Consider the following 25274-nt stretch of genomic DNA (forward strand, 5'->3'; position numbering starts at 1 on the left):
TTGATTTCTGTGGTTTGTTAGGTTATAATTTCATCGTACTCATACGTTCAAAAAATCGGAGTTGCAATTTAATGGATAATAATGTGTGGTTTCAATTCCTTAACAGTTCTTCCTTCTCACCTTTTCATTGTCCCTCGTAGCGTGGCGGACTCAGAAATTTTAAGTAATGGATGTCAAATTAACTTTAATTTAAAATCGCTACTTCCTGAACTTTGATGCTAATTAATTTGATATATTTGTATGTTTATAATTACTAGTTTCTTCTTCTTCTTTCTTTAATTTTTCCGGTTAATGTAGTCATATATCAAGTGCTAAACTATCTTTGTCAATCTTGTATTTATTATTATTATTATTATTATTATTATTATTATTATTATTATTTCAGTTAATGTAGGCATTGCCGTAAGCATATCCAAAAATTGTCTGAATGGACTTACTTCACGCCAATGCCATCTCAGTTAGCATATTCTATTCATTTTCACAATTCTTGGACCCCATCTTTAAACTATTTAAATATTCTCTCATATTCTTCATATATACTATTCCCCTCTTTCTAAAATCATGAACTTCTATTACGTACCTATCAAAATGGCAAAATACTCCTCACTTCTCCTCTTCTTCTTCCTCCTCCTAAACTGTCTCCAAAATATCCATGCATCACCGGAATATTCCCGTCCTCATCACCGTCCGGTCATCCTCACCGGTCATAACCGGCCCGAATCCGAACCCGAACAGGTACTCAACGACAACATTTTAGTCACCTAACATCAAATTTTCATTTTAAAATCTTTTGTGGCTATTGAAAATTATAAGTATTTTTTTGTTTAATTATATGGGATTCAATCCACTGGTCTGACTAATTCGAATTCGTGGTGAGTAAGTCCACTGAGCGGATAAAACACTCTCTACTGAAAAGTTCTGCATGCAGATGGCTCAAACCCGAAACTTTACTTGAATTTTTTTTTTTTTTTGCAGGTACATATATCTTTAGTAGGGAAAGATTACATGAGAGTGACATGGATTACATCCGATAAACATGCGAAATCGATTGTGGAGTACGGGACATCGCCCGGGAACTACCACAGCTCGTCGGTGACCGGAGAACGTACGTCGTACCGATACTTTTTTTACAGCTCCGGCGAGATTCATCATGTTACTATTGGACCATTGGAGCCAAATACTACATATTACTATAGATGTGGTGGTAGTGGACCGGAGTTTAGCTTTAAAACACCACCTTCAACTTTTCCTATAGAATTTGCCATCGCCGGTTAGTTTGTTGCAACTTTTTTACATTTTGCTTACGCTTTATGTTTCATGCACTTTTTGTATTTCCTTTAGTTTTAGTTTGTTAAAAAGAAATAAACAAATAAAGTTAGTTACCGTTAGAAGAGAAAAAGAAAAAGTTGTTTGGGTAACTCTAGAATGAAAAAAGAAGAAGGGATATGTACACAAATAGCCGCCGCACTCACTTTTTGTTTTTTCTAGACGGTATACGTAGATTATATACTGATTAATATTTATACATACATTACATATATATTATATATTTATCGATAATTTTTATTTTAAACGGTCGGGCTATTTAGGTTAATTTTTCAAAAGAAAAGTTGTTTGTATAACATTATAATAAGAGTATTTTTTGAGTTTAATGGGGTGCAACCATCTTTTTTCCTTTGTTTTCAACCAAACATTTAATTTTGATGCTATTTTCCATCATTTTCTCCTCTTTCTCTGTCCTTCCTTTATGATTCACTTCAACGCTTCTTTTCCTTTCCATCCTACACAAACAAAGGCTTGAGATATAGTTTTCTTTTTCTTTTTTCTTTTTTCTTTCTTGAATGGCTGAACGAACTTCGTCCCTAATCTGTTGCTAAATTGCTCGTAGTTGATTAATTTTTTTTTGATACTATTGCTAATCCATTGCTAAAATAGGATTAGCGATCAATTTTTCTGTTTAATTAGATACAAAATTTGTTCATTGCTAATTCCCGTTTTTTAAGTAGTGAATTGTTTTAGGAGAAAATTTTATTGAACTAGCAATTTACTTGACAAGGAAGATCTGAATTTCCGCTGACACGAAATTAAAAATGTAATTAGTTTCAGATACATTGACATTAAACTAATCTTTTGTTGACAAAGGGTACTACATCTAGGTTATAAGCAGATCTGTTAAACGAAAGTCAATACCAAAAGTCCAATTCCAGCTGAACGAAATAATTTACAACAAAACTAATTTTATCTTCTTTTAGTCTGATCAATTAAAAGATAATAATTTCCCCTTCTTTTTAGCTCTTAAGCTTTAACTTTGGATAATGATATTGTCAGACCAATTAGAAAAATATGTACTCGATCACAATAGTGTACTTCACGCATTGATAATTCTACTTTAATTTGGCACAGCAAATTTGCTCACACTTTACGAAATCTCTTTTTCATTAGTCATTTTATTTTTCTTTTCTTTTTGGTGCCACACCTTAACACTGCTGTTTAATAGTAGTCTTGCTCTGCAATTAATTTGACAAAGAAGTCAAGGTGTTCTGATAAAAATATATTGGTGTTTAAATTTGACAAAAAAGTCAAGGTGTTCTGATAAAAATAAATTGGTGTTTAAATGTCTCATATATAACTTTCCACTTTGTCTTGCTAACCGAACAAATTCTGATCACAAGATTTTCATGTTTTAAAAAACTTATGACTTTTCATTTTGTCATGCTAACCTACTACAGATTTCTATCTTTTTTCAAAAAATTCTACTTTCCAATATTTATCTCACTAGGAGTTTAGTTAATTACACATACTAACAGTGTAAAGATTTTATATTTTTACACTATCATCGATTTTTTACGTACATAGGTGGGCTAGATTCCATTTTTACAATATTATCGAATGCGTAATTCTTTTTATAGACACATAACGAGTTTAAGTTATATACACTGTCAGCATACATAATTTTTACACTATCAGGTCATTTTTACCGGTTGTAGCAAGTAACCTGTCTTATTTTCAAGATTACAAACTCCACATTTTAAGGAGGCTTACTTGTAGATATCATATGATCGACCTGATAGTATAAATTTTGTTCAGTGACTGTATATATAATTTAAATTCATTACTTATAATTATCTTATAAGTGTCTAATTGTATAAATATTCTTTAATACTTATAGAACTTAAACTCTATCTGATATACATGTACTTGTGATTATATAGGGGACTTAGGTCAAACAGAATGGACAGCCTCAACTTTACAACATATAGGTGCAAAAGACTATGATCTACTTTTGTTACCTGGAGATTTATCGTATGCAGATACTCAACAACCACTTTGGGATTCATTTGGTCGATTAGTCGAACCTTATGCTAGCAAAAGGCCGTGGATGGTAACACAAGGAAATCACGAAATCGAAATTTTCCCAATTATTTATCCTCATGGTTTTAAAGCCTACAATTCAAGATGGTTAATGCCATATCAAGAAAGTAGTTCCACATCAAACCTATACTACTCATTTAATGTAGCAGGTTGCCATGTTGTCATGTTGGGTTCGTACACAGATTTCGATGCCGACTCGTATCAATACACGTGGCTACAGGCTGACTTGGCGAAAGTCGATAGGGTAAAAACGCCGTGGATTTTTGCCCTTATCCATGCACCATGGTACAACTCTAATGCAGCTCATAAAGGAGAAGGTGAAAGTATGAGGAGATCTATGGAAGAAGTGTTGTATAAGGCTCGAGTAGATGCAGTCTTTTCAGGGCATGTTCATGCATATGAACGTTTTGTAAGTGCTAAGCTTCTTCTTAATTTGTCTTAATTACTTCCACCGTCCCAATTACTGCTAAAAAAAATAGGATTTAGCGATGGACAAATTCTGTAGCTAAATCAAAAAATTTGTTGCTAATCCTATTTAGCGACGAATTAGCTATCGATTATCAAGAAATTATGTTAGCTACGAGCGATTTAGCGACAGACTAGCGACGAAGTTCGTAGCTTATTCGAGTTTTAGTAGTGAATTTATGTGTTGGCGTTTGACGGACTGTACCAAAGAAAAAAAGAAAAAAAGACTTTTGAAACTTGTATCCTATTAAGGGTAAAATAAATATTTTAAAGTTAAATTATTACTAAATATAGAAATGTGTCGTTCTTTCTGAAACTGGCTAAAAAATAAAGAGTGTCACATAAATTAAGACTACTAAGGGAGTAATATGTTTCTTGGAGTGTAGTTAGAATTAAATAGCTAACCTAATTGTTTGTGAAATTAAATAGTTACATTTAGTTATGCTTTATATAATTTGATAAATTACAAATTCGTTTATAATGTTAATGTATAGAAACTAAACTCATATTGTTTTGTTTTGGCATATTGCAGACTAGGGTATACAATAACAAGGCAGATCCATGTGGTCCAATTTACGTGACAATTGGAGATGGAGGAAACAGGGAAGGGCTTGCTATGATGTAAGTTCTCTCTGATTCTTGTTTATGTTAATTAATGTACAAAAATAGATAAACATCAAGGTCGAGATCAAGACTTAAAAGATATTTAATATTGATCTTCGAATCAATATTTTCTGGCATGTTACAAATACTAATATGTACCACCACGGAGCTTGGTGTGATGAATTTGATCCCCTTCCACTCAATCAGAGGTCTCAGATTCGAGTCTCGAGAATGAAAATATCTCTAGTATGAAGCGGTTTCCCTTTTAATGGATCCTATGCAAAGAACATTTGAATTAATTGGGAAAGTGTGAATCCCACATCGATGGTGGTCTCATTATATAGACTTGGACAATCATCACCTTATGAGCTAGCTTTTGTGGTTGAGTTAGACTAAATGTCTGTCTTTGTCATGGTATCAGAGTAGGACTAGTCCCATGCTCCAGATGTCCAGTCCCAAATGTGAAAAGTCCCACATTGGTAGTGAAGGGGATGAATGGTCTTCTTATATGGACTTGGACAGTCCTTACCATCAGCTAACTTTTCAGGTTGAATAAGGCCCAAAGTCCATTTCTTTATCAGAAAGTCGGATACTAGATAGTTATAAAAGAAAAAACAATTACTAATATATTACAAAAACATATAGTTTCACCAAAATTTTCATGTTGGCTAACATGATTTACATTTTGTTATTTACGTTTTAAAGGTTTGAAAAACCAAGCCCATCAATATCAGTGTTTCGAGAGGCAAGCTTTGGACATGGTCGATTGAAGGTATACAACAAAACACATGCACATTGGTCATGGCATAGAAACAATGACAATAACTCAGTTATGGCTGATGAGTTGTGGCTTCAAAGTTTTGCTTCCTCTAAATCTTGCTTCCCAGAGACATCTCAACAAGAAAGCACGACTCAAAAGGATGAACTCTAGCAACACTAAAATTATTAAATATCTTCCAATACCTTTTTGGTAGTTGAATTTGATGTTTATAGACTACAACAATAGCAAATTAAAAGAATAATGTAAAGCATAATGTTACGGCCAAACACACTCACGCAAGTATACGTGGTCGTCAAGTAATAAAGTAGTGAATAAAGTATCGTTCCCACGAAGACTTATGATTAACTTTGACTAATTCAAACTCGAATAGCCTATTGATTCAAGATATTTCTAACAAAATATATAATTTTCTAACTTACTACCTACGGACGATCAAATAATGAATCGCTAAGAATTCAACACAACACTTAAATAGTTTTGTTCAACAATCAATAGGATATAATATTCCAGGGTCACGGGTCATCTAACATTCATGTTGCATTCGTATTTTAAAATAGCTAATTGATTTATCTGAATTGTTGATTCACAAGGTTAATTTCACTCGTAAGAATCTGTCGAGTTCTTACTCGCATGCTCAAGTTAACTTAATACCTATATGTCTATGGAATTAAGTTTAACAATAACTCATTTACAATTCCTGTATTTTAACCGAGTAAGGTAATTAGGTATATGTCTATCCTAATCGCGAATCCTTTCCCCGATGCCCGGGTTTTGAAAACTTACTCTATTTACTTCTATATGCAATCTAGGGTTCCCACTTTCGAGTTCAACTCTAGATTCGTAGATAGTATTTCACTGTTAATTACTCAGCAAAATAATTAGAAACAGAATTAAATAAACAACCCAATATGATAAACCCAACGTCGTCAAATTAAACTTCAAACATCAACATTCATGTATACCCATGACCCTAGAATAATAGGGTTCTTAGCCACTCATATTCAGGCAATCATCCCAAATTTCATAAGATTGCATAAAAATAAATAAAAGAAAGAAAGGATAAAACTCCAGACGAATTCCGTGGTCTTTGAACTTGGTTATAGCCTTTTTTCTTCTCTTCCCCCCGTCTCCCCTCTACAAGAGGCGTTTTAAAGCTTATATATTGCGTCCAAAAGTTGTAATCTAGAGTTCTCCTAACTCTAGTCCAAATCGGCTTCAGGGGTTGATGCTAAGGCGGATGCGACGCATCCACCTCGTCCTCCATTTCTTAACTTTGCATGTGAGGGTAGACGCGACGCATCCAGCCTTCTCTTCTACTTCCCAGTTTCGCACGCGATGGCGAACGCTATGGCCCAACTTCACTGCTAAGGTTGCATGCAGGATGATGTTTTCCTAGGTTGGATGCGACGCATCCAACCCTTCTTCCTCTGGCTAAACCACCTTTTCTTCATATTTTGCACTCCGAACACCTTAAATCGTCACACATAACTTAATTAGTCATCAAACCAATAATTACACCATGTTGGGAGTTTTAAAGATTAAATAACATCAAGAAGTGGTTAAAACATGGGTAAAGTAACATCAACACATATCGAAATATGCCAAACATCACTACCCCACACTTAAACCTTTGTTCGTCCTCGAACAAACCATCACTATAGTAAACAAAATAAAATTAAGCTCTTATCATTCAAAGCACACTACATCTATGACCATGGTTATTTGCTACAATTAGGCTCTAGACTATGCATCAACACACTTCCCTTTTCTTATGCCCTTCTTTAAACATATTCGAACAAAGACAACATGCTCACAACAATCCTAACCTCAAAAACCGACTCAATGTCACAATGCACTCATGGCTTGAACAACCAACATCATAGAGAAGTCTAATAACGTTACCTATCCCTCGTGAAACCATGTGCCCTCACAACAAAAGCAGAGAGAGTAAAATCAATCCACACATTCGAATCTCATGCTCACAAAGAAAATTGCTCACTCTCACAAAAGAAGTCACATGCATGTAATTGGTACCATAGGCTTGCCCTTAATGTAAATCTCTACTAATGTAAGCTCGCTCGATCTAAAATCAATTAGGACTTTTTCATGGTTGTAATGTGGGCTAAGGGACGGGTAGGATATATTTAAGGAATAGTGACTCACCCTCCTAAGCACTTTAACACATCATCAAATAACTTAAGCGCGAATTCTTCAACACCCTTTCAATTTCACCAATAATATCACTCCAAACAATATTTCCTCTTTCTTTAAGCACTACTTTAATTCATATCCACTAGCAAGAACAAGACAACAATTTCCTTTTTTTTCTTCTTTTTTTTTCTTTCAATTTCCGCTAGTGGTGTATTATTTTACAAAATAAGTGCACCCTTCTTTCTTTCATTGGTTCCACTCAAAAGTCACCCCACACTTAGTCCCTTCTTACTTCTTTTAGCGCTCATCTAACAATTAAAGTGCTTTAAGAGGTAAAAGGATCAAAATAATGTCAATTAAGAATAAAAAGGGTATAGGCTTGTAATGTGGGTACCAAATAAAAGGTCTACAGGCTCAAAAGGGTTAACTAGGGATAGATTTTATTTGTGATAAGCAATAAGCTCAAAAAGATCAAAGAAAGCCTAAAATCATTTTTCAAACCGAGCATCACCTAAAATTTCGCTTCAACTCACATACCGGGCAAGTTCTAGACACAAGTACACTACATGGACTACACAAAAACCTTACCACACATGGCACATGACTCATTAAGGACGGTCACATTCCGACTCTCAAACAATGCAAGTATTCACGGAGCAACGAGATATTAAGCATTAAGCGCAAAGTGAACACAAGTCAAGAAAATGAGAAATAGGCGCCACAAAACATGCTATCCATTTTAACAAGGCATCATCAATAATTTCAGAGTGAGAAGGGAAGATATTACATATGTAAAAGCCTAAATATGCCATTATCAACCAAGTCAAGGTCACCTAGGTTCATCATTCTTCCTCCTTTTATTCCCTACATTCCTACTCTACTCTAAAAAGAAAACAAAATTACCCGGTTCAAACTACATCCCATGGAAAAGAACCGAGGCACAAAGAAAAACCACAGGGGATTATTACTATCTACAAAGATACTATATATATATATATATTTTTTTTTATTTTTTTTTTTTGATAATGATAAACTGATAGTTACTCCATATAGATGAATTTACTGCTATTTTATGCCATTAATCCAGTGAATATTTTAGTACATTCATCCATACATCAAAACATGAATCACCCCCACCCCACACTTAGGACTGTGCGTTGTCCCCAACGCACACAAACAAGGTAAAGTAGGGTGAGAAGAACTCCCTCAAGTCAAGGTGGAGGGCTCATCCGCAGTCTGTGGAGGAGCATCTGCATCCATAGCATTCCTATCATCAACAACTGGTGCTGATTCTGTATCAGGTGTTACAGCGACCTCAGTAGGCCTGTTGAGTGGAGCCTCAGTGACTATGGGAGGAACAGGAGTGGATGGTCCGGCAGTGGATGATGCAATCAGCTGGGAGATGTCTGTACCTACACATTGAACCAGAGCTCTGAGGAGTAATGATATCTCCTTCATCATCGTGGCCTGCTCGGTCTGAACTCGGCTTAGATCCGCACGAGTCTGTCTCAACTCATCCCTGGTGGCACTCAACTCGACACGAGTCGCTATCAGCTCAGCCCTGTTCTCTTGCATATCTGCTTGCATTTGCTCAAATAATTGTTGAATGGTGAGCTTAGAAGACCTTCCCTTGTTCGGCTCTAGAACATGAGTGACATCATATGGTCCTGGAGCTTTAGCCTCAATGTCGTCATTCTCCTTGTCCCATAGTACTCTCATCTCTGTCAAAAAAGCCGTTAGGGTATTAGCAAAGAACAGCCTCCACATGTAATTCATCCTGGTTCGCTGCATTTGATCATGCATGATGGCTCCTAAGTTGAGTGGTATCCCCTCTAATAAAGCATATAATACGAGTGCGCGGTAACGAGGGACATCAGTTTTATGTTGGCATGGCAGCAGGCGGTTACAAATGAAATTTAGAGCCACACGTGCTAACGCACTCATGAATTCCTTGGCTATAGAGTGGTACTCCATACTCCCATGCTTCCATTCTGCATCCTTCCTGGTAGGGCATAGGACAGACTTAATGTGTGCATAATCTGGTGTTTTGCATATGGAGTCAAACCTGTCTGTAAGTGTGTGTGGCACCCTTAAGAAGTTATTCAGAGCTTCAGCTGACACATTAATATCTACCCCTCTTACTCGCACAATGTTTCCCCTTGCGTGACGCCAATTGGCGTAGAGCTCTCTAACAATGGTGAGGTTGGCTTTGCCGTGACCTTTCAAGATGGGTCCCCATTTTTGCACCTCTCGAATTGACTTTAGAAACTCTGAGTACTTTGTCTTCAGTGGTCCGATGTTTATCGGCTTTTCCGGAATATACTTCTTTGAAACCAGTATCTTCTTATAGGCTCAGAATGCCTTCTCATTAACAAAGTATTTCTCCCAATCAACTCGGTCTATGGGTTCACCCTCGTCTTCATCACTCATGTTGACATGTAGGTGGTCATTGTCCGAATCGGAATCGGATTCAGATTCTGTAGTAATCTTCTCCTTCCCTTTATCAGTCGGATCACTCATTTTCGAAGCTTTTCTTTGGTATGTCACAGGCTCTCTTATCTCTATTCCTTTGCTTGGTGTAATACCCTTCTTCACTGTCCTCCTGACTAATGTTTCCTCCTCCTCTTGCTCTGAATCATCACTTAACTGCCTAGGCAGCAGTTCCATTTCCTTCTCCGTCCGCTTCCTTTTTTCTGTGGATTTGGACCGCCCGCTGCCCTTCCGGTAGGCTTTTTGGGCGGTTGCTTGTTACCATCTTTGTCTTGTTGCTTGGATGGTTTACTCACTGCTGTCATTTTACGAATCTAAGTACCTGCAATGCAAAGAATTCAACAATTAGCAGATGAAACAGCGAAGTTCAGCTTGAAAGCAATTGCAACAGCTTGCCCTTCCAATTATTCGTAAAGTCATGCCATTCACTACTTCATGGAATCGTAGCTCATGACTTTCAGCAAGTATGTGATAACTCTCTTCAAAAATTCAATTTCACATAGCCCCTCACTCGACCCCACACTTATTCTCAAGCATACACCAATGTTGCTCGGTTACTCAGACTTCACCGACGCCTAAATTTTCCTCAGGGACAATTCGTCGAACATGTGGTATGCAACAAGTGTGCCTAGTTCATTCTATCAGTTGAGCAATGCAACTACCCTCCCAAAGTTTGACGAGATGAAGGGAATTATAGTTTATCATCTCGCAACCATTACAACGACCAAGAACGACAGCCCTAAAAAATTTTGAAATTGCAAAACCTACTTGTTGCTACCATTGAGGGAGGGAAGAGAGAAGAATTAGGGGAGAAGCCAACGGAAGAACGAAGAGGATGATGCATACCTGTCGCGTTTGTATGCGTTGCAATTTTGATTAAAGAAATCCGTTCTGCGTTCGTAGGCGTCGCAAAAAAAAGACGAGTGGATGCGTCGCAAGAAGAGTTTTTAACGAATTCGTTATCTTAAGATGTGTTAAAATATATAGTACGTACCTGTGCGTGCGAGCTTTGACGCGACGCATCCCCTTGTCTTCCTTCAAAAAATTTTCGGACGCGACACGGACGCGATAGGCAGACTTTACTGCCTTGAGCAATTGGCCCGTCAAAAATTTTTTTTTTTTTGCTAAGGGGGATGCGACGCATCCGCCTCGTTTTCTCATATCTGGGGAACCTTTTTTTTTTTTATTTTTTTTTATTTTTAAGATCTATGTCCTACAAAAAAAATAAAAATAAAAATAAAAATAAACTAACTAACTTGGGTGGCCTCCCAAGAAGCGCCTGATTTAACGTCGCGGCACGACGCAACATGTTCTTCATGCCTCCACTAAATCCATTGTGGTCTTGTGACGTGCAATGTCACCACCCCAATAGTGTTTTACTCTTTGGCCATTTACCAAGAATGTCGTATTGGACCCCTTATCACACAATTCTATCGCACCATGAGGTTTCACACTAACCACTTCAAACGGACCCGACCATCGAGATTTAAGCTTTCCTGGAAAAAGCTTTAGCCTTGAATTAAACAGTAGAATTTCTTGACCTGGTTCAAACTCACGATGTTGGATATGCTTATCATGCCATCTTTTGGTCTTCTCTTTATACAATTTGGCATTTTCATACGCATGCAATCGAAACTCATCAAGCTCGTTGAGTTGTAGCAATCTCTTCTCACCGGCCAAGTCCATCTCCATATTTAGCTTTTTAATCGCCCAATATGCTTTGTGTTCAAGCTCGACGGGCAGATGGCAGGCCTTCCCATAAACCAACCTGTATGGAGAAGTGCCTATTGGGGTCTTGTACGCAGTGCGATATGCCCATAATGCGTCATCCAGCTTCCCGGCCCAGTCCTTTCTATTCATACTTACTGTCTTTTCCAAAATCTGCTTGACCTCTCTGTTGGAAACTTCTACTTGACCACTCGTTTGGGGATGATAGGCAGTGGAAACTTTGTGCTTGACTCCGTATTTTGCAAGAATATTATTCAGCAGTTTGTTACAAAAGTGAGTTCCCCCGTCGCTTATCAACACTCTTGGGGTCCCAAAACGTGTGAAGATGTGCTTCTTTACAAAGCCTACCACAACCTTTGCGTCGTTAGTAGGAAGAGCAATGGCCTCTACCCACTTAGAAACATAGTCGACCGCCACCAAGATGTATCTGTGCCCGTTAGAATATGGGAATGGTCCCATAAAATCAATCCCCCAAACATCAAAAAGTTCTACCGCCAGAATATTTTGCAAGGGCATCTCGTGCTTCCTCGTGATAGTTCCAGTTCTTTGGCATCTATCACAATTTTTAACGAAGGCATGTGCATCCTTAAACAATTTTGGCCAATAAAAACCTGATTGTAGCACTTTTTGGGCGGTTCTATCCCCGCCGTGATGACCTCCATATGGTGACGCATGGCAGTCATGTAGTATAGCCTTCATCTCTTCCTCAGGAACACACCTTCTCACCAACTGATCTGCACACTGCCTATATAGGAATGGCTCATCCCACACGTAGAACCTTACATCATGTAGGAATCTTCTTCTATTGTCAGCTGTCCATTCTAGTGGCGTTACCCCACTTGCGATAAAATTCACATAATCTGCATACCATGGGGCTTCACCTGAGGTGATTGCTAATATTTGCTCATCCGGAAATGTTTCTTTAATTGACCCTCCTTCAGCTACATGGTTCCGGCTCTCTAATCTGGACAAATGATCGGCCACTTGATTTTCTGTCCCTTTTCGATCTCGGATCTCTAAGTCAAATTCTTGCAAGAGGAGGACCCAACGAATCAGCCTCGGCTTGGCGTCTTTCTTTTCAAATAGGTATCTGATAGCTGAATGATCTGTGTAGACGATGACTTTGGTTCCCACTAGATAGGATCTGAACTTGTCAAACGCCCACACCACTGCAAGCAACTCCTTTTCAGTCACTGTATAATTCATCTGAGCTGGATTCATAGTTTTGCTTGCATAATAAATGGAGTGAAAGATTTTATCCCTCCTTTGCCCCAACACCGCTCCAATTGCTATGTCACTTGCATCGCACATCAACTCAAATGGTTGTGCCCAATCGGGGCCAATGATAATTGGTGCAGTCATCAATCTTCCCTTCAACTCCTCAAATGCTTTCAGACATGCATTATCAAACTTGAAGGTAACATCTTTCTCTAGAAGCCTGCACAAAGGGGAAGAAATTTTCGAAAAATCTTTAATGAAACGACGATAAAAACCTGCATGACCCAAGAAACTGCGAATGCCTTTGATGGATGTCGGCGGGGGCAATTTTTCAATCGTCTCCACCTTTGCTTTATCCACCTGTAGACCATCTTTTGAAACCTTGTGCCCCAAAACTATACCTTCACGTACCATGAAATGGCACTTTTCCCAGTTTAGCACCAAGTTCGTCTCTTCACACCTAGCTAGCACTTTATCAAGGTTCATCAAACAACTATCAAAAGAACATCCAAACACAGAAAAATCGTCCATGAATACTTCTACAAATCTTTCAACCATGTCAGTGAAAATAGCCATCATACACCTTTGAAAAGTCGCAGGTGCATTACAAAGACCGAAGGGCATTCTCTTGAACGCATACGTGCCATAAGGACATGTAAATGTAGTTTTCTCTTGGTCTTCTGGGGCTATAGCAATCTGATTATACCCCGAATAACCGTCCAGGAAACAGTAGTATTCCTGGCCAGCTAATCTATCAAGCATTTGGTCAATAAAAGGAAGGGGAAAGTGGTCTTTCCGGGTGGCATTGTTCAGTTTTCTGTAATCTATGCAAATTCTCCATCCAGTGACAGTTCTTGTAGGAATTAAGTCATTATTTTCATTAACTACTACGGTTATCCCCCTTTCTTCGGCACACATTGAACGGGGCTTACCCATTTACTATCAGAGATTGGAAATACAATACCTGCATCAAGCCACTTAATCACTTCTTTTCTTACCACTTCTTTCATGATTGGATTTAGTCGGCGTTGGTGTTCTACACTTGGCTTGTGTCCGTCCTCCATGAGGATTTTGTGCATGCAGAAAGCTGGACTAATGCCTTTAATGTCAGACATTGTCCACCCAATTGCTCGCTTGTGCTCACGTAGCACCCTTAATAGCTTTTCTTCCTGTAATTTAGACAAGTGAGCAGAAATAATAACAGGTAAAGTGTCAGAACTTCCCAAATAAGCATATTGAAGGTGAGGGGGTAGGGGTTTAAGTTCCAAATTTGGAGCTTTTTCAATTGACGGCTTGGGTGGGGGGCCACTTGGCCTATTCAGGGACTCAAACAGGATTATTCCTTGCATGTAACCACATGATGTATCTAGGATATGCATCATCTCCTCAACCTCATCATCCATCTCCAAGCTATCAAACATCATGATTGCTTTTTCTAAACAGTCGTCTAGATATACACTCGTGTCAAGAAGTTTCTCATCCACCTCCACCACAGATATCATAGAGAGCTCCTCATAGTGGCGGGGAAGTTGGATTGCTTTGTAGACATTGAAGACTGCTTCCTCGTTGTCCACTCTCATAATTATTTTCCCTTCTCTCACTTTAATTATTGCATCGCCAGTAGCCAAGAGAGGTCGTCCCAATATGATTGGAACTTGTTCATCAGCCTCGAAGTCTAGAATAATGAAGTCAGCTGGGAAGATGAATTTTCCAATTTGCAGCAGCACATCTTCAATCACTCCTTCGGGGTAGGCTATGGACCTATCAGCTAATTGCAACATCACGGTGGTTGGTCTCGGAGCTCCCAGACCTAATTGCTTAAACAAGGATAAAGGCATCAGATTTATGCTTGCACCCAAATCACACAGAGCACGTCCCACGTCAATATTACCGATTTGTACTGGAATGGTGAAGCTGCCAGGATCCTTAAGCTTTTGGGGAAGCTTGTTTTGGACCCTTGATGTGCACTCCTCAGTAAGTGCAACCGTCTCGAACTCAGTCAATTTTCTCTTATGAGCCACTATGTCTTTTATGTACTTAGCGTACTTTGGAATTTCACGAAGTACATCCACTAATGGAATATTTAATTGAACCTGACTCAACATGGAGAGAAATTTGTTGAACATGCGATCGTCATTCCTTTTCTGTAATCTTTGGGGGAAAGGTGGTGGTGGCCTTGTAACCTTCATTCGCTCTGAACTTGCATCATCTTCCTTTGACTCTTGTGTTGCCTTAGGTGTCAACTCCCCCCAGGTATAGGTTTTTCTTTTATCTTCCTTGGCACTTCCTCTAGTTTCCTCCCGTTTCTAAGTGTAACTGCATTAACTTGAGGGTTCTTCTCTGTATCACTGGGAAGTGAGCCTGTAGGTCTAGTATTTTGGTTTGCTGCTAACTGCCCCATTTGCCTCTCAAGATTTCTGAAATCGGTCCTGAGCTGTTGATTGTCTAGCAACAACTTTTTCAGCAAGTCATTCGTACTTTCTTCCATTTGTTGGGGTGGCTTCTGAGGTTGAGTAAAATTCCCTTGAGGCCTATACTGATTCTGTTGACTTCCGCCCCATGAGAAATTAGGATGATTCCTCCAGTTTGGGTTGTAAGTGTTCCCATATTGCGCATGTTGATTCATAGGACCTCTGTTTTGTTGCCCCACATAGTATATAGATTCAGGATTCGTGGGGCACATGTCAATCATATGACTGTCTCCGCATAGTTCGCAACAAATAGACATCTGTTGTACATGTTGCATTTGTTGTGTTGTCATTCTATTCATCTGATTTGCCAATTTTGCTATATCGGCTCTCATGGCGGAAAAGTCATCAAGCTCAATCAAACCGGCGGCCTTCTGTTTAATTTCCCTTCGTGAATCCCCCTCTCCTTGTCAATTATGGTCATTAGCAGTGAAATTATTTAGCAAGAGTTGTATTTCACTATACGGTCTTGCCATGCAACTACCCCCACAAGCTGAGTCAAGATTCATCTTTGATGCTTCATCTAACCCATCAACAAAAGTGTGACCCAATACCTCATCAGTTTGACAATGATGCGGGCAGTCTCTGAGTAGCTTCTTGTATCTTTCCCAAGCTTGACGAAGTGTCTCGCCATCCCGTTGTTGGAACCCAAGAATTTGGCTCCTCAGCGACTTTGTCTTCTTAGTTGGGAAAAACTTGATCAGGAATTTCCTTGCTAGATCATCCCAAGTGTGGATAGAGTTCGCGGGCTCCTTTTGCAACCATTCTTTAGCTTCCCCCAACAGTGAAAAAGGGAATAGTGTCAGCCTGACATAGTCCTTGGAGACGTTCGGATAATTGTAAGTGTCCGTGATTTCCAAGAAGTTCTGAATATGCCTCTGCGGGTCCTCATGAGATAGACCCACATATTGTCCTGTGGACTGAATCAGCTGTACCATGTACTGTTTGAGTTCAAAATGCCCAGTGATATCAGGCTTCACAATAGCCTGAGTCATATTCGCAAGATTGGGCCTTGCGGCTTCAATTACCGGACGCTCTTCATTGCCTGCCATATCTATTGGCTGTGGTTGGACTGCGATGTCCAACTCTCTTTCTATTCTCGTTCTAGCTTCGTGTTCCCTTCTCACTCTATGTAGTGTTCGTTCGATTTCTGGATCAAGAGGAATGAGGTTGTTTGCACTTCTACTCCTCTGCATTCGAGAGAAGACCCTGCGTTGACACAAACCAGGCAAACTGAAAATTAAAACTTGAAAATAAATATCTAATAAAAGCTTAACTTAGTCACGTAGCTAATTTCTAAGTCCCCGGCAACGGCGCCAAAAACTTGTTACGGCCAAACACACTCACGCAAGTATACGTGGTCGTCAAGTAATAAAGTAGTGAATAAAGTATCGTTCCCACGAAGACTTATGATTAACTTTGACTAATTCAAACTCGAATAGCCTATTGATTCAAGATATTTCTAACAAAATATATAATTTTCTAACTTACTACCTACGGACGATCAAATAATGAATCGCTAAGAATTCAACACAACACTTAAATAGTTTTGTTCAACAATCAATAGGATATAATATTCCAGGGTCACGGGTCATCTAACATTCATGTTGCATTCGTATTTTAAAATAGCTAATTGATTTATCTGAATTGTTGATTCACAGGGTTAATTTCACTCGTAAGAATCTGTCGAGTTCTTACTCGCATGCTCAAGTTAACTTAATACCTATATGTCTATGGAATTAAGTTTAACAAGAACTCATTTACAATTCCTGTATTTTAACCGAGTAAGGCAATTAGGTATATGTCTATCCTAATCGCGAATCCTTTCCCCGATGCCCGGGTTTTGAAAACTTACTCTATTTACTTCTATATGCAATCTAGGGTTCCCACTTTCGAGTTCAACTCTAGATTCGTAGATAGTATTTCACTGTTAATTACTCATCAAAATAATTAGAAACAGAATTAAATAAACAACCCAATATGATAAACCCAACGTCGTCAAATTAAACTTCAAACATCAACATTCATGTATACCCATGACCCTAGAATAATAGGGTTCTTAGCCACTCATATTCAGGCAATCATCCCAAATTTCATAAGATTGCATAAAAATCAATAAAAGAAAGAAAGGATAAAACTCCAGACGAATTCCGTGGTCTTTGAACTTGGTTATAGCCTTTTTTCTTCTCTTCCCCCGTCTCTCCCTCTACAAGAGGCGTTTTAAAGCTTATATATTGCGTCCAAAAGTTGTAATCTAGAGTTCTCCTAACTCTAGTCCAAATCGGCTTCAGGGGTTGATGCTAAGGCGGATGCGACGCATCCACCTCGTCCTCCATTTCTTAACTTTGCATGTGAGGGTAGACGCGACGCATCCAGCCTTCTCTTCTACTTCCCAGTTTCGCACGCGATGGCGAACGCTATGGCCCAACTTCACTGCTAAGGTTGCACGCAGGATGATGTTTTCCTAGGTTGGATGCGACGCATCCAACCCTTCTTCCTCTGGCTAAACCACCTTTTCTTCATATTTTGCACTCCGAACACCTTAAATCGTCACACATAACTTAATTAGTCATCAAACCAATAATTACACCATGTTGGGAGTTTTAAAGATTAAATAACATCAAGAAATGGTTAAAACATGGGTAAAATAATATCAACACATATCAAAATATGCCAAACATCACATAAGAATAACAAGTTATGAAGATATATTTGTTTTTTTCCTCTTTCTTTTTTTTTTGGGGGGGGGGAGGGGGGCTAGGGGCTAGTTTTCGGACGGGAAAGTAACAAGCTGTATTATTATACGCTTAAGGATTCGTTTGATATGAGAGATAAGAGATAACTAATCTCGCGATTAAATTTGAGATGAGTTTATTCCATATTTGTTTGTGATAAAATCGTGGTATAGATAATCCTGGAATTAGTTATTCTAGGATTGTAGTATTTTTTTTATCCCTATGGGAGGATGAGATAACTAATCTCAGAATAACTAATCCTGGGATAATTAATTATTGAATAACATATTTTTCAACCAAACGACCCGGGTTCAAGTTATAAGCTTTGCTATTTTCGAAATTGAACTACGGACTAAAGAATTTAATTTTTTTTTCCAGTACAACGAGAAAGAGTTTATTACTATGAATTCACGTAGTAAAATTTGTGGAACCGATGATGTCTTTACGCCTATATTCGCAAGTGCTTCACTTTCATCTTTGCGCAATTGGACATGAAATAGTTTGAATATGAAAACTTGTTTTGGTCGTATGAGTCAAAATTGATGACAGGTCTTTTCTTTCTTTTCCTATCTTCTTTTTCAGTCAACGCATGCAGTAAGAAAATACACAACATTTGTTCTTTTTAAAGTTTATTCTCTTGTTGTGGCTGCTAAATTCTAACGAATGAATATCTTCACCATGATTTTCGAGTTCATTTTATGGCATTTTGGAAACATGAACTTACTATTATACTTATATTTCGTGTGTAATGTACATGTTAATTTTGTAAAATATTTTTGACGGACTCTAAATAGCCTAAAATTTTGTAGGTCCATAGGAAACGGCCTAGTGACCAATATGCATCACTTTGCCATGACTTTCATGTTAATGTTTTGGTGTTTTAGACTCATACAACACGAATTTGTGATTATATCCACTTTTTCGTGTATATTAGTACATGCTGTTTTTTAGAATTTCTTTGACAGACTCCGATTGGCCAAAATTCGTAGCCCCATACGAAACAGCCTAGTGACTAATACTCATCGCTTCGCCATGACTTTCAGGTTTATTTTTTGATATTCTGGGGTCATGCAACACAAATTCGTGATTATACCCATTTTTTTATGTGTATTAATACATGCTGATTTTGATTTTTTTTTGACAGACTCCAATTGACCTGAAATTTTATAGGTCCATAGGAAACAACCTAGTGACTAATACTCATTGCTTCGTCATGACTTTCGAGTTCATTTTATAGCAATTCGGGGTCATGCAATACGAATAACATTTTATGGCTCTAACACTCCAAAAAATGGAGAACGGTCATCGCAATGCAATGACTATAAATCATTAGGTCGTTTCTAATGGACTCACAAAATTTTAGGTGATTCAATACTGGTCGTCCTAATTCAGGAAGATAGCGTGGATATTAGCACACGAAAAATCAAAAATCATGCTGAATTCCTATTTTATGGCCCTAAAATGCCAAAAATGTGGAACAATCATGGAAAGACAATGACTATGGTTAATTACATCATTTCTAATGGGGCCAATAAATTTTAGGCGATTCGGGGCCAGTCGCCCGAATTTATGAAGATGGCGTGAACACTAGCATACAAAAAATTAGAAATCATATTAAATTTCTGTTTTATGCCCCTAAAATGCCAAAAGATTTCCAGTCCCGAGAGGTATATTTCCGAACTGGTCTGCACCCACGGGTCGATTCTGAGGAATTCTCCGAGCCATCTCCTCTTCATAGACAAGTTGTACATTTCGAAGAGCATCTTCCTCCGCATCTCGTGCAGGTTTTTCTCGTTGTTGGGCTGCCTCTCTTGTAGCCAAATCAACATTATCATCCTCTCCAGCCATAATTTCTTTGGTTGAGGATTGCCCAACCTTCTCTATATTCTCGGGGAGATTTCTTTCCTTCCTCAACTGTCGCAGTTGTTTCTCGATTTTTGGTTCATATGATAGCAATTCTTTCCCAGAAGATCGAGTCATACACCAATCTAATATGTAGCCTGCACCCAGTTAAAAAAACACCAACGTAAAACGAGAAAAAAATAAAATAAAAAGAACAATTCCTGAATTAGCACTACAAAATATTTCAAACACTATTGATTGCCAGTCCCCGGCAACGGCGCCAAATTTGACGAGCGCAAAACACACACTTAAATTATGCTCGCTAGTTAAATATAGTATAGTATAATATCGTATCCACAGGGATTGGATTTAAACAATATTCTTGTAGTTTGCAACTAGATTGCTATCTAAGATAATCAATAATTTAGAATTGTGTTATTTAAAACTAAAATTTAATAAGAACTAGAGCTAATTGACAAATGACAATCGAAATAAAAGTAAGCAAGAAAAATCTCAATAGGAGAAAATAATGATTGATTGGATAGGTTCAAGATAAATACCTGGGATTTAACTCTAGTTAATTCACTTCTAATATTCAAGTGAGTCTCTCGAATTCACTCAATTATCAGTTCAAACGTTTAGTAGAAACTCCTCTCTCGATTAAGTTTCAACCTCACAATATGAACCAATTTAAGCTCGGTGAAAATATGCACGACTTCGTAGTGGATTGGTCTTTAGGAGAACCTCTCTCGATAATCCTCCTAACTAGGTTTAATCAACAATTCAACTAGCCTCTTTCGATTACTAAGAAAAATTATTGAATTCAACCAATGAGATAATGCAAAGATATCACAAGTTATGCCTCTCTCAATTACATGAACATGTGAATATAGATGCAATAGTTAAAATATCCAAAACAATTCAATACATAAAAACTAGAGTTATAATCGGCAAACAAATATCAATACACCAAATCCATCAATTCCTAAAGAGAACTACTCCATGGATATGGAGTAATTCATCACAAATATGTTTAAAGTCAAGAAAAACATAAAACGATCCAAACTCTTCTCTTGAGTGAGGATTGAATGATGAATTCCTTGTGATTTTGCTTCTCCACCTCCTCCTTAGCCTCCTTAGGTCTTAGATGTGTCAAAAGTCCCAAAAAATAATGTTTTCCATGTATTTATACCAAGTAGGGTCGGGCCCAGACGAAAATACCTTCTCCTGCGCGAAATAGGAAAATACTCTATAACAATTACACAGGCGCACCGCATGGGGCGGCGCGCCATGCGGGGCATTAGTGGGGATTTCCAGAGAGTTGATTTCTGACAGACGGTAGGCTGCGGTTGTACACTTTTCTCATAGTCGGGGTTTTGCTTCGATTTTGAAATCCAGACGTGGTGTTCGACCCCCGAACGCGATCCCGGCTTTATCCCGTGGGCTTTTACTCAAACTTCAAAGCTCCAAATAGCTCAAATCTATTCCGTAATATCTACATAGCTCTGAATCCTCCTACAAGGCATAAAATACATAATTAGTGCAGAACACTAGCGATTAATGCTCAAACTCAATTAAAGTGCAGTAAATTAGCGTGCAATAAGCAACTAAAATATGAAATTATAGCCTACCATCAATGACCACATGCATCTAAACTATGCGATTGCTATATGATCAGTGCTAACGCGAAGGAGAAACCAACCTCTACCCAGCTTAGCCCAAATCACTACGCGAACGCGTGCACACTTGCACGAATGCGATACTCACTCTGCAGCAACCTACACGAACGCGATGAACAACTTCTCCCCAGCCATCAAACAACACTACACGATCATAATTATCCCTAAGCGATCGTGAACAAGGAAACCAGATGTTCAGCAGAACCAACAATGCCAAAATGAAGGAAAATGATCTGAATTCGATCCAAAACACGCCCGAGCCCCTCGGGACCATGTCCGAACATCCCAACAAGTCCCATATCATAACACAGACTTACTTGAGTCCTCAAATCACCTATAACAATATCGAAATGACGAATCACACCTCGAATCGAACTTAATGAACTTTGAATTTTTTTCAACTTCCAACTTCCAAACTCGGAATGAACTCAAATTTTACACACAAGTCCTATATGACGTAACAAAGCTATTTGCATTCCCAGAACCATAATCCGAATCTGATATTCTCAAAGTCAACTCTCGGTCAATCTTATGATCTTTCCAAACCTTCAAAATTCCAACTTTAACTAATTAGTGCCGAAGCCCTCTAGAAACATCCAAAGACAAATCCGGGTATACGCCTGAGTCCAAAATCACCATTCAGACCTAACGGAACCGTCAAATACTAAAAAGTTAAACTTGGTCAACTCTTCCAACTTAAAGCTTCAATTATAAAATTCATTCTTCCAAATCGATTTTGAATAACCTGAAAACCAAAACCGATGATTCACATAAGTCATAATACATCATACATAGCTACTCATGCCCTCAAACTACCGAGTGAAGTGGAAATGCTCGAAATGACCGATCGGGTCGTTACATTCTCCCCCACTTAAACATACGTTCGTCCTCGAACATGCCCAGAGTCGTTCCAAAGCCATCAAATCGTCGTGTAACCTGACCATGCACATACCCGGGGGTGATCCCATGTCACCCCAATCCATGTAAGCCTGACAACACCTCATAACTAAGGTCATTACTTTAACCTTAGTCTTCTGTAAGCCTTAGAACCCAATTTCCAATATCCGGAATTCCTTACAAGACTCAAATGTTGCATCTACACACTGTATGAGTTTAAACAGGGTGTATCAAGCCATAACCATAATCCAAGACACAATCACATGATATACCACATAACTCAAATACTCATAGCTATAACTTTCGATCGCAATAGCTGCTCGATAACCAACTCGGCACCGGTAACAAACTTCATCCCAACAAAAGTCTTCTTCTAAACCTTTGTACACTGCCAATGATGACAGAAACATACAGAAACTCTTAACCACTTATCAGATCAACAAGTCATGGAGCTCTCCCTCGTCCGACATGAACCAAAGGCAAGTCCTAAGCTGACTTTCGATATTATTCTTCCAGACATACCGTAATCAACTCCGATAGTATACATTCTAGGTCCAATGACCTTAACTCATCAAGCGCAACTATTCCATTGACATGCCACACCAATACTACTTAGAATCACAACTTGTGCAATCTGTGCACCAATAAGCAACCATTCCAATGTACCCAAAAATGGAAAACGACTCAAATAAGAGAACCGTCCTGCAAGTTCAACAAGTACCACCACCACCGCAATGCCATGAGTCCATCATACATAGTAGAACCAAAACACACGAATCTAACACAAAGGATCATATATCAACATAACTCCGCTGCAATGCGTGACCCCATCCAAACACTTGTCCATATGAAATATCTCAAGCTAACATGCCTAAAATCAACAACCACCCTCAATTCGACATCAAGTACCCAAGGTGCATGACCATAACCACGGAGAAACAAATAACACAATACCACAACCCGGAAAGAACATAACCAATGCACAATCAATCATTCAACACCCTTATATCCATCTCACTCAAATTTCGCTATAAGGCCCAAATAGAACCGCACCATGTGTGCATATAACCAACGAATCACAACTCCTCGTAGCATAGAAAAGTAACTCGTAGAACACACCAGATATGAATGAGATCAATTCTACCGAATCGCACATCCCTCAACAATAGTAGTATGGAGTCAACCCATCCGCCTCGGTGTAGAATACACATCCTCGTTAGGCCTACCAATGAGCCCCCAAATCAACCCTGGTCATCCATAAATAGGTAAATAACCCTCTTAAAGTCCACAATGACCTAACCATAACACATACTATCATCTTGCTAGCTTTGGCCACATTTTCATAGTCCACAACCACGAAACAATTTGCTTCTTAGAACTCTCAGCCTCCAAATTCATAGAACACACGAATTACCATATCTGATCCCAACTCCACCGCCCAAATGTCTAACACATCTCTCATACGTGATCATCCCATGAGGAATACTTCTATAATCCTTTTGTTCCACATAGCAAAATTTGAATATCAGCAGTCGATCAACCAGGCGAGTACCGCATTACCAATGAAGCATCTGTAAGTCAAAACACAATGCGCCTTCTGAATGTACACTCTACTCAAGTAATACCAATTAGTGTCAGCATCTGAACTCTTCTATGATGTCTAAGAATTCATGACTTTCCCTTCAAAACTGAACCGTGACCTAGCTCATGCAAATCTCAATCCCACATAACACACCATATCTGTCATGCCATAATATAAAAAGTACGAGAATCTCATAATCAACTCTGAGTCACAAGCAAACTACATACTCAATTATCCAGGAACTTTTCACATGATCCCATCCAGTAGCAAATCATAATACTCAACATGCTCCTCACGCTGGTAGGAAATATCCGTCTCAAACCATGGTAGAAATTATCGAGAACACCTCTAAATCTATTTGCACATAACCAAGCCATCAGAACTGAATCCCTCTAACTCAACCAAGCCTCGCAGGTCGCCAAACCCAAGATTATTGCTACAAAACACCTGTAAAGACTCACCACATCATAAGTACCCAAAGAACCAATCATATCCATTATCGTGCTGATCTAACCTACTACCAAGCTATCATATTTCTCTGAGCTCCTTTCGAATTAACCTCACGTTGCACTCTTCTTTCTCAGAACACCGTGATCCTAACCCCAAGCTCACCATAAGAGATCTTAGCACAAACCACACCGCCCTAAGGCCCATAAGTCACTACATTCCCTCTTAAGCACCCCAGAAGTACCACAACCGAGACACCTACTCTGAAGAGACCTTCTATGAATCTAAAATTATTTCCCTCACCTTCGTGATACTGAAATGTAGAATCTATAATGATACCAAAATACTGCAAGCCCCGGCACCATCCAACACAAATCTCAGATCTTAGCCATGTACGGATCCGAAAAATCTCAAATGCCACATATAACTCCTGAATCCATTAGAAACTTCTCGAGAGTCATCTACTTTGCTCACATCTCAATTGCATCGCCCAAACGGGCCGAACAACTTGTGCCCCATTACCTCAATAACCCCCCAAAGAAGTAATTTACACCTCTAAGCAACCGAGTGAACCTCTTTTCCTTAGTACATCACATCTACCACGAACAACAAACCTGAATCATTCTAAGATTACTATATATCTGTCATGTGTAGTACACCATACATCTAGAAATCTCCTGGCTTAAGTCATCCTCAAAACTAGTCTCTGTAAGTCATAACTGATCCACAAGTATGCCTCAGACAGAAACCAATACAACATGTAACCATGCAATCAAATTGTCGATAGCAGACTCCCCCACTTGGCTCAAAGCCATA

The 25274-nt window shown here is 38.6% G+C and overlaps 1 protein-coding gene across 2 annotated transcripts; it reads left to right on the plus strand.

Annotated features, from left to right (window-relative positions):
- Window positions 1-529: 529 nt before the first annotated feature.
- On the plus strand, window positions 530-18135 carry LOC104098526 (purple acid phosphatase 22-like). 2 transcript variants are annotated; one of them, XR_011409258.1, is made up of 6 exons: window positions 530-735; window positions 976-1270; window positions 3213-3781; window positions 4370-4458; window positions 5146-5475; window positions 17966-18135. XR_011409258.1 is itself a non-coding variant. In XM_009605281.4 (5 exons), exons 1-5 carry the CDS (start codon window positions 562-564, stop codon window positions 5369-5371), a joined length of 1353 nt encoding a protein of 450 aa, XP_009603576.1. In that variant the 5' UTR covers window positions 530-561; the 3' UTR covers window positions 5372-5604. The 2 variants fall into 2 exon arrangements, 1 of the variants encoding a protein (XP_009603576.1); XM_009605281.4 differs by lacking the exon at window positions 17966-18135 and having other exon boundaries at window positions 5146-5604.
- The last annotated feature ends 7139 nt before the right edge of the window (window positions 18136-25274 follow it).

Source organism: Nicotiana tomentosiformis, chromosome 7 (genome assembly GCF_000390325.3).
Source record: "Nicotiana tomentosiformis chromosome 7, ASM39032v3, whole genome shotgun sequence".
Taxonomy (NCBI): domain Eukaryota; kingdom Viridiplantae; phylum Streptophyta; class Magnoliopsida; order Solanales; family Solanaceae; genus Nicotiana; species Nicotiana tomentosiformis.

Coding starts and splice junctions, on each gene's coding strand:
- LOC104098526 (XM_009605281.4), top strand. CDS start 562: ATGAACTTCTATTACGTACCTATCAAAATGGCAAAATACTCCTCACTT. Junction 1,271..3,212: donor TATAGAATTTGCCATCGCCG/GTTAGTTTGTTG, acceptor GTGATTATATAG/GGGACTTAGGTCAAACAGAA. Junction 3,782..4,369: donor TTCATGCATATGAACGTTTT/GTAAGTGCTAAG, acceptor GGCATATTGCAG/ACTAGGGTATACAATAACAA.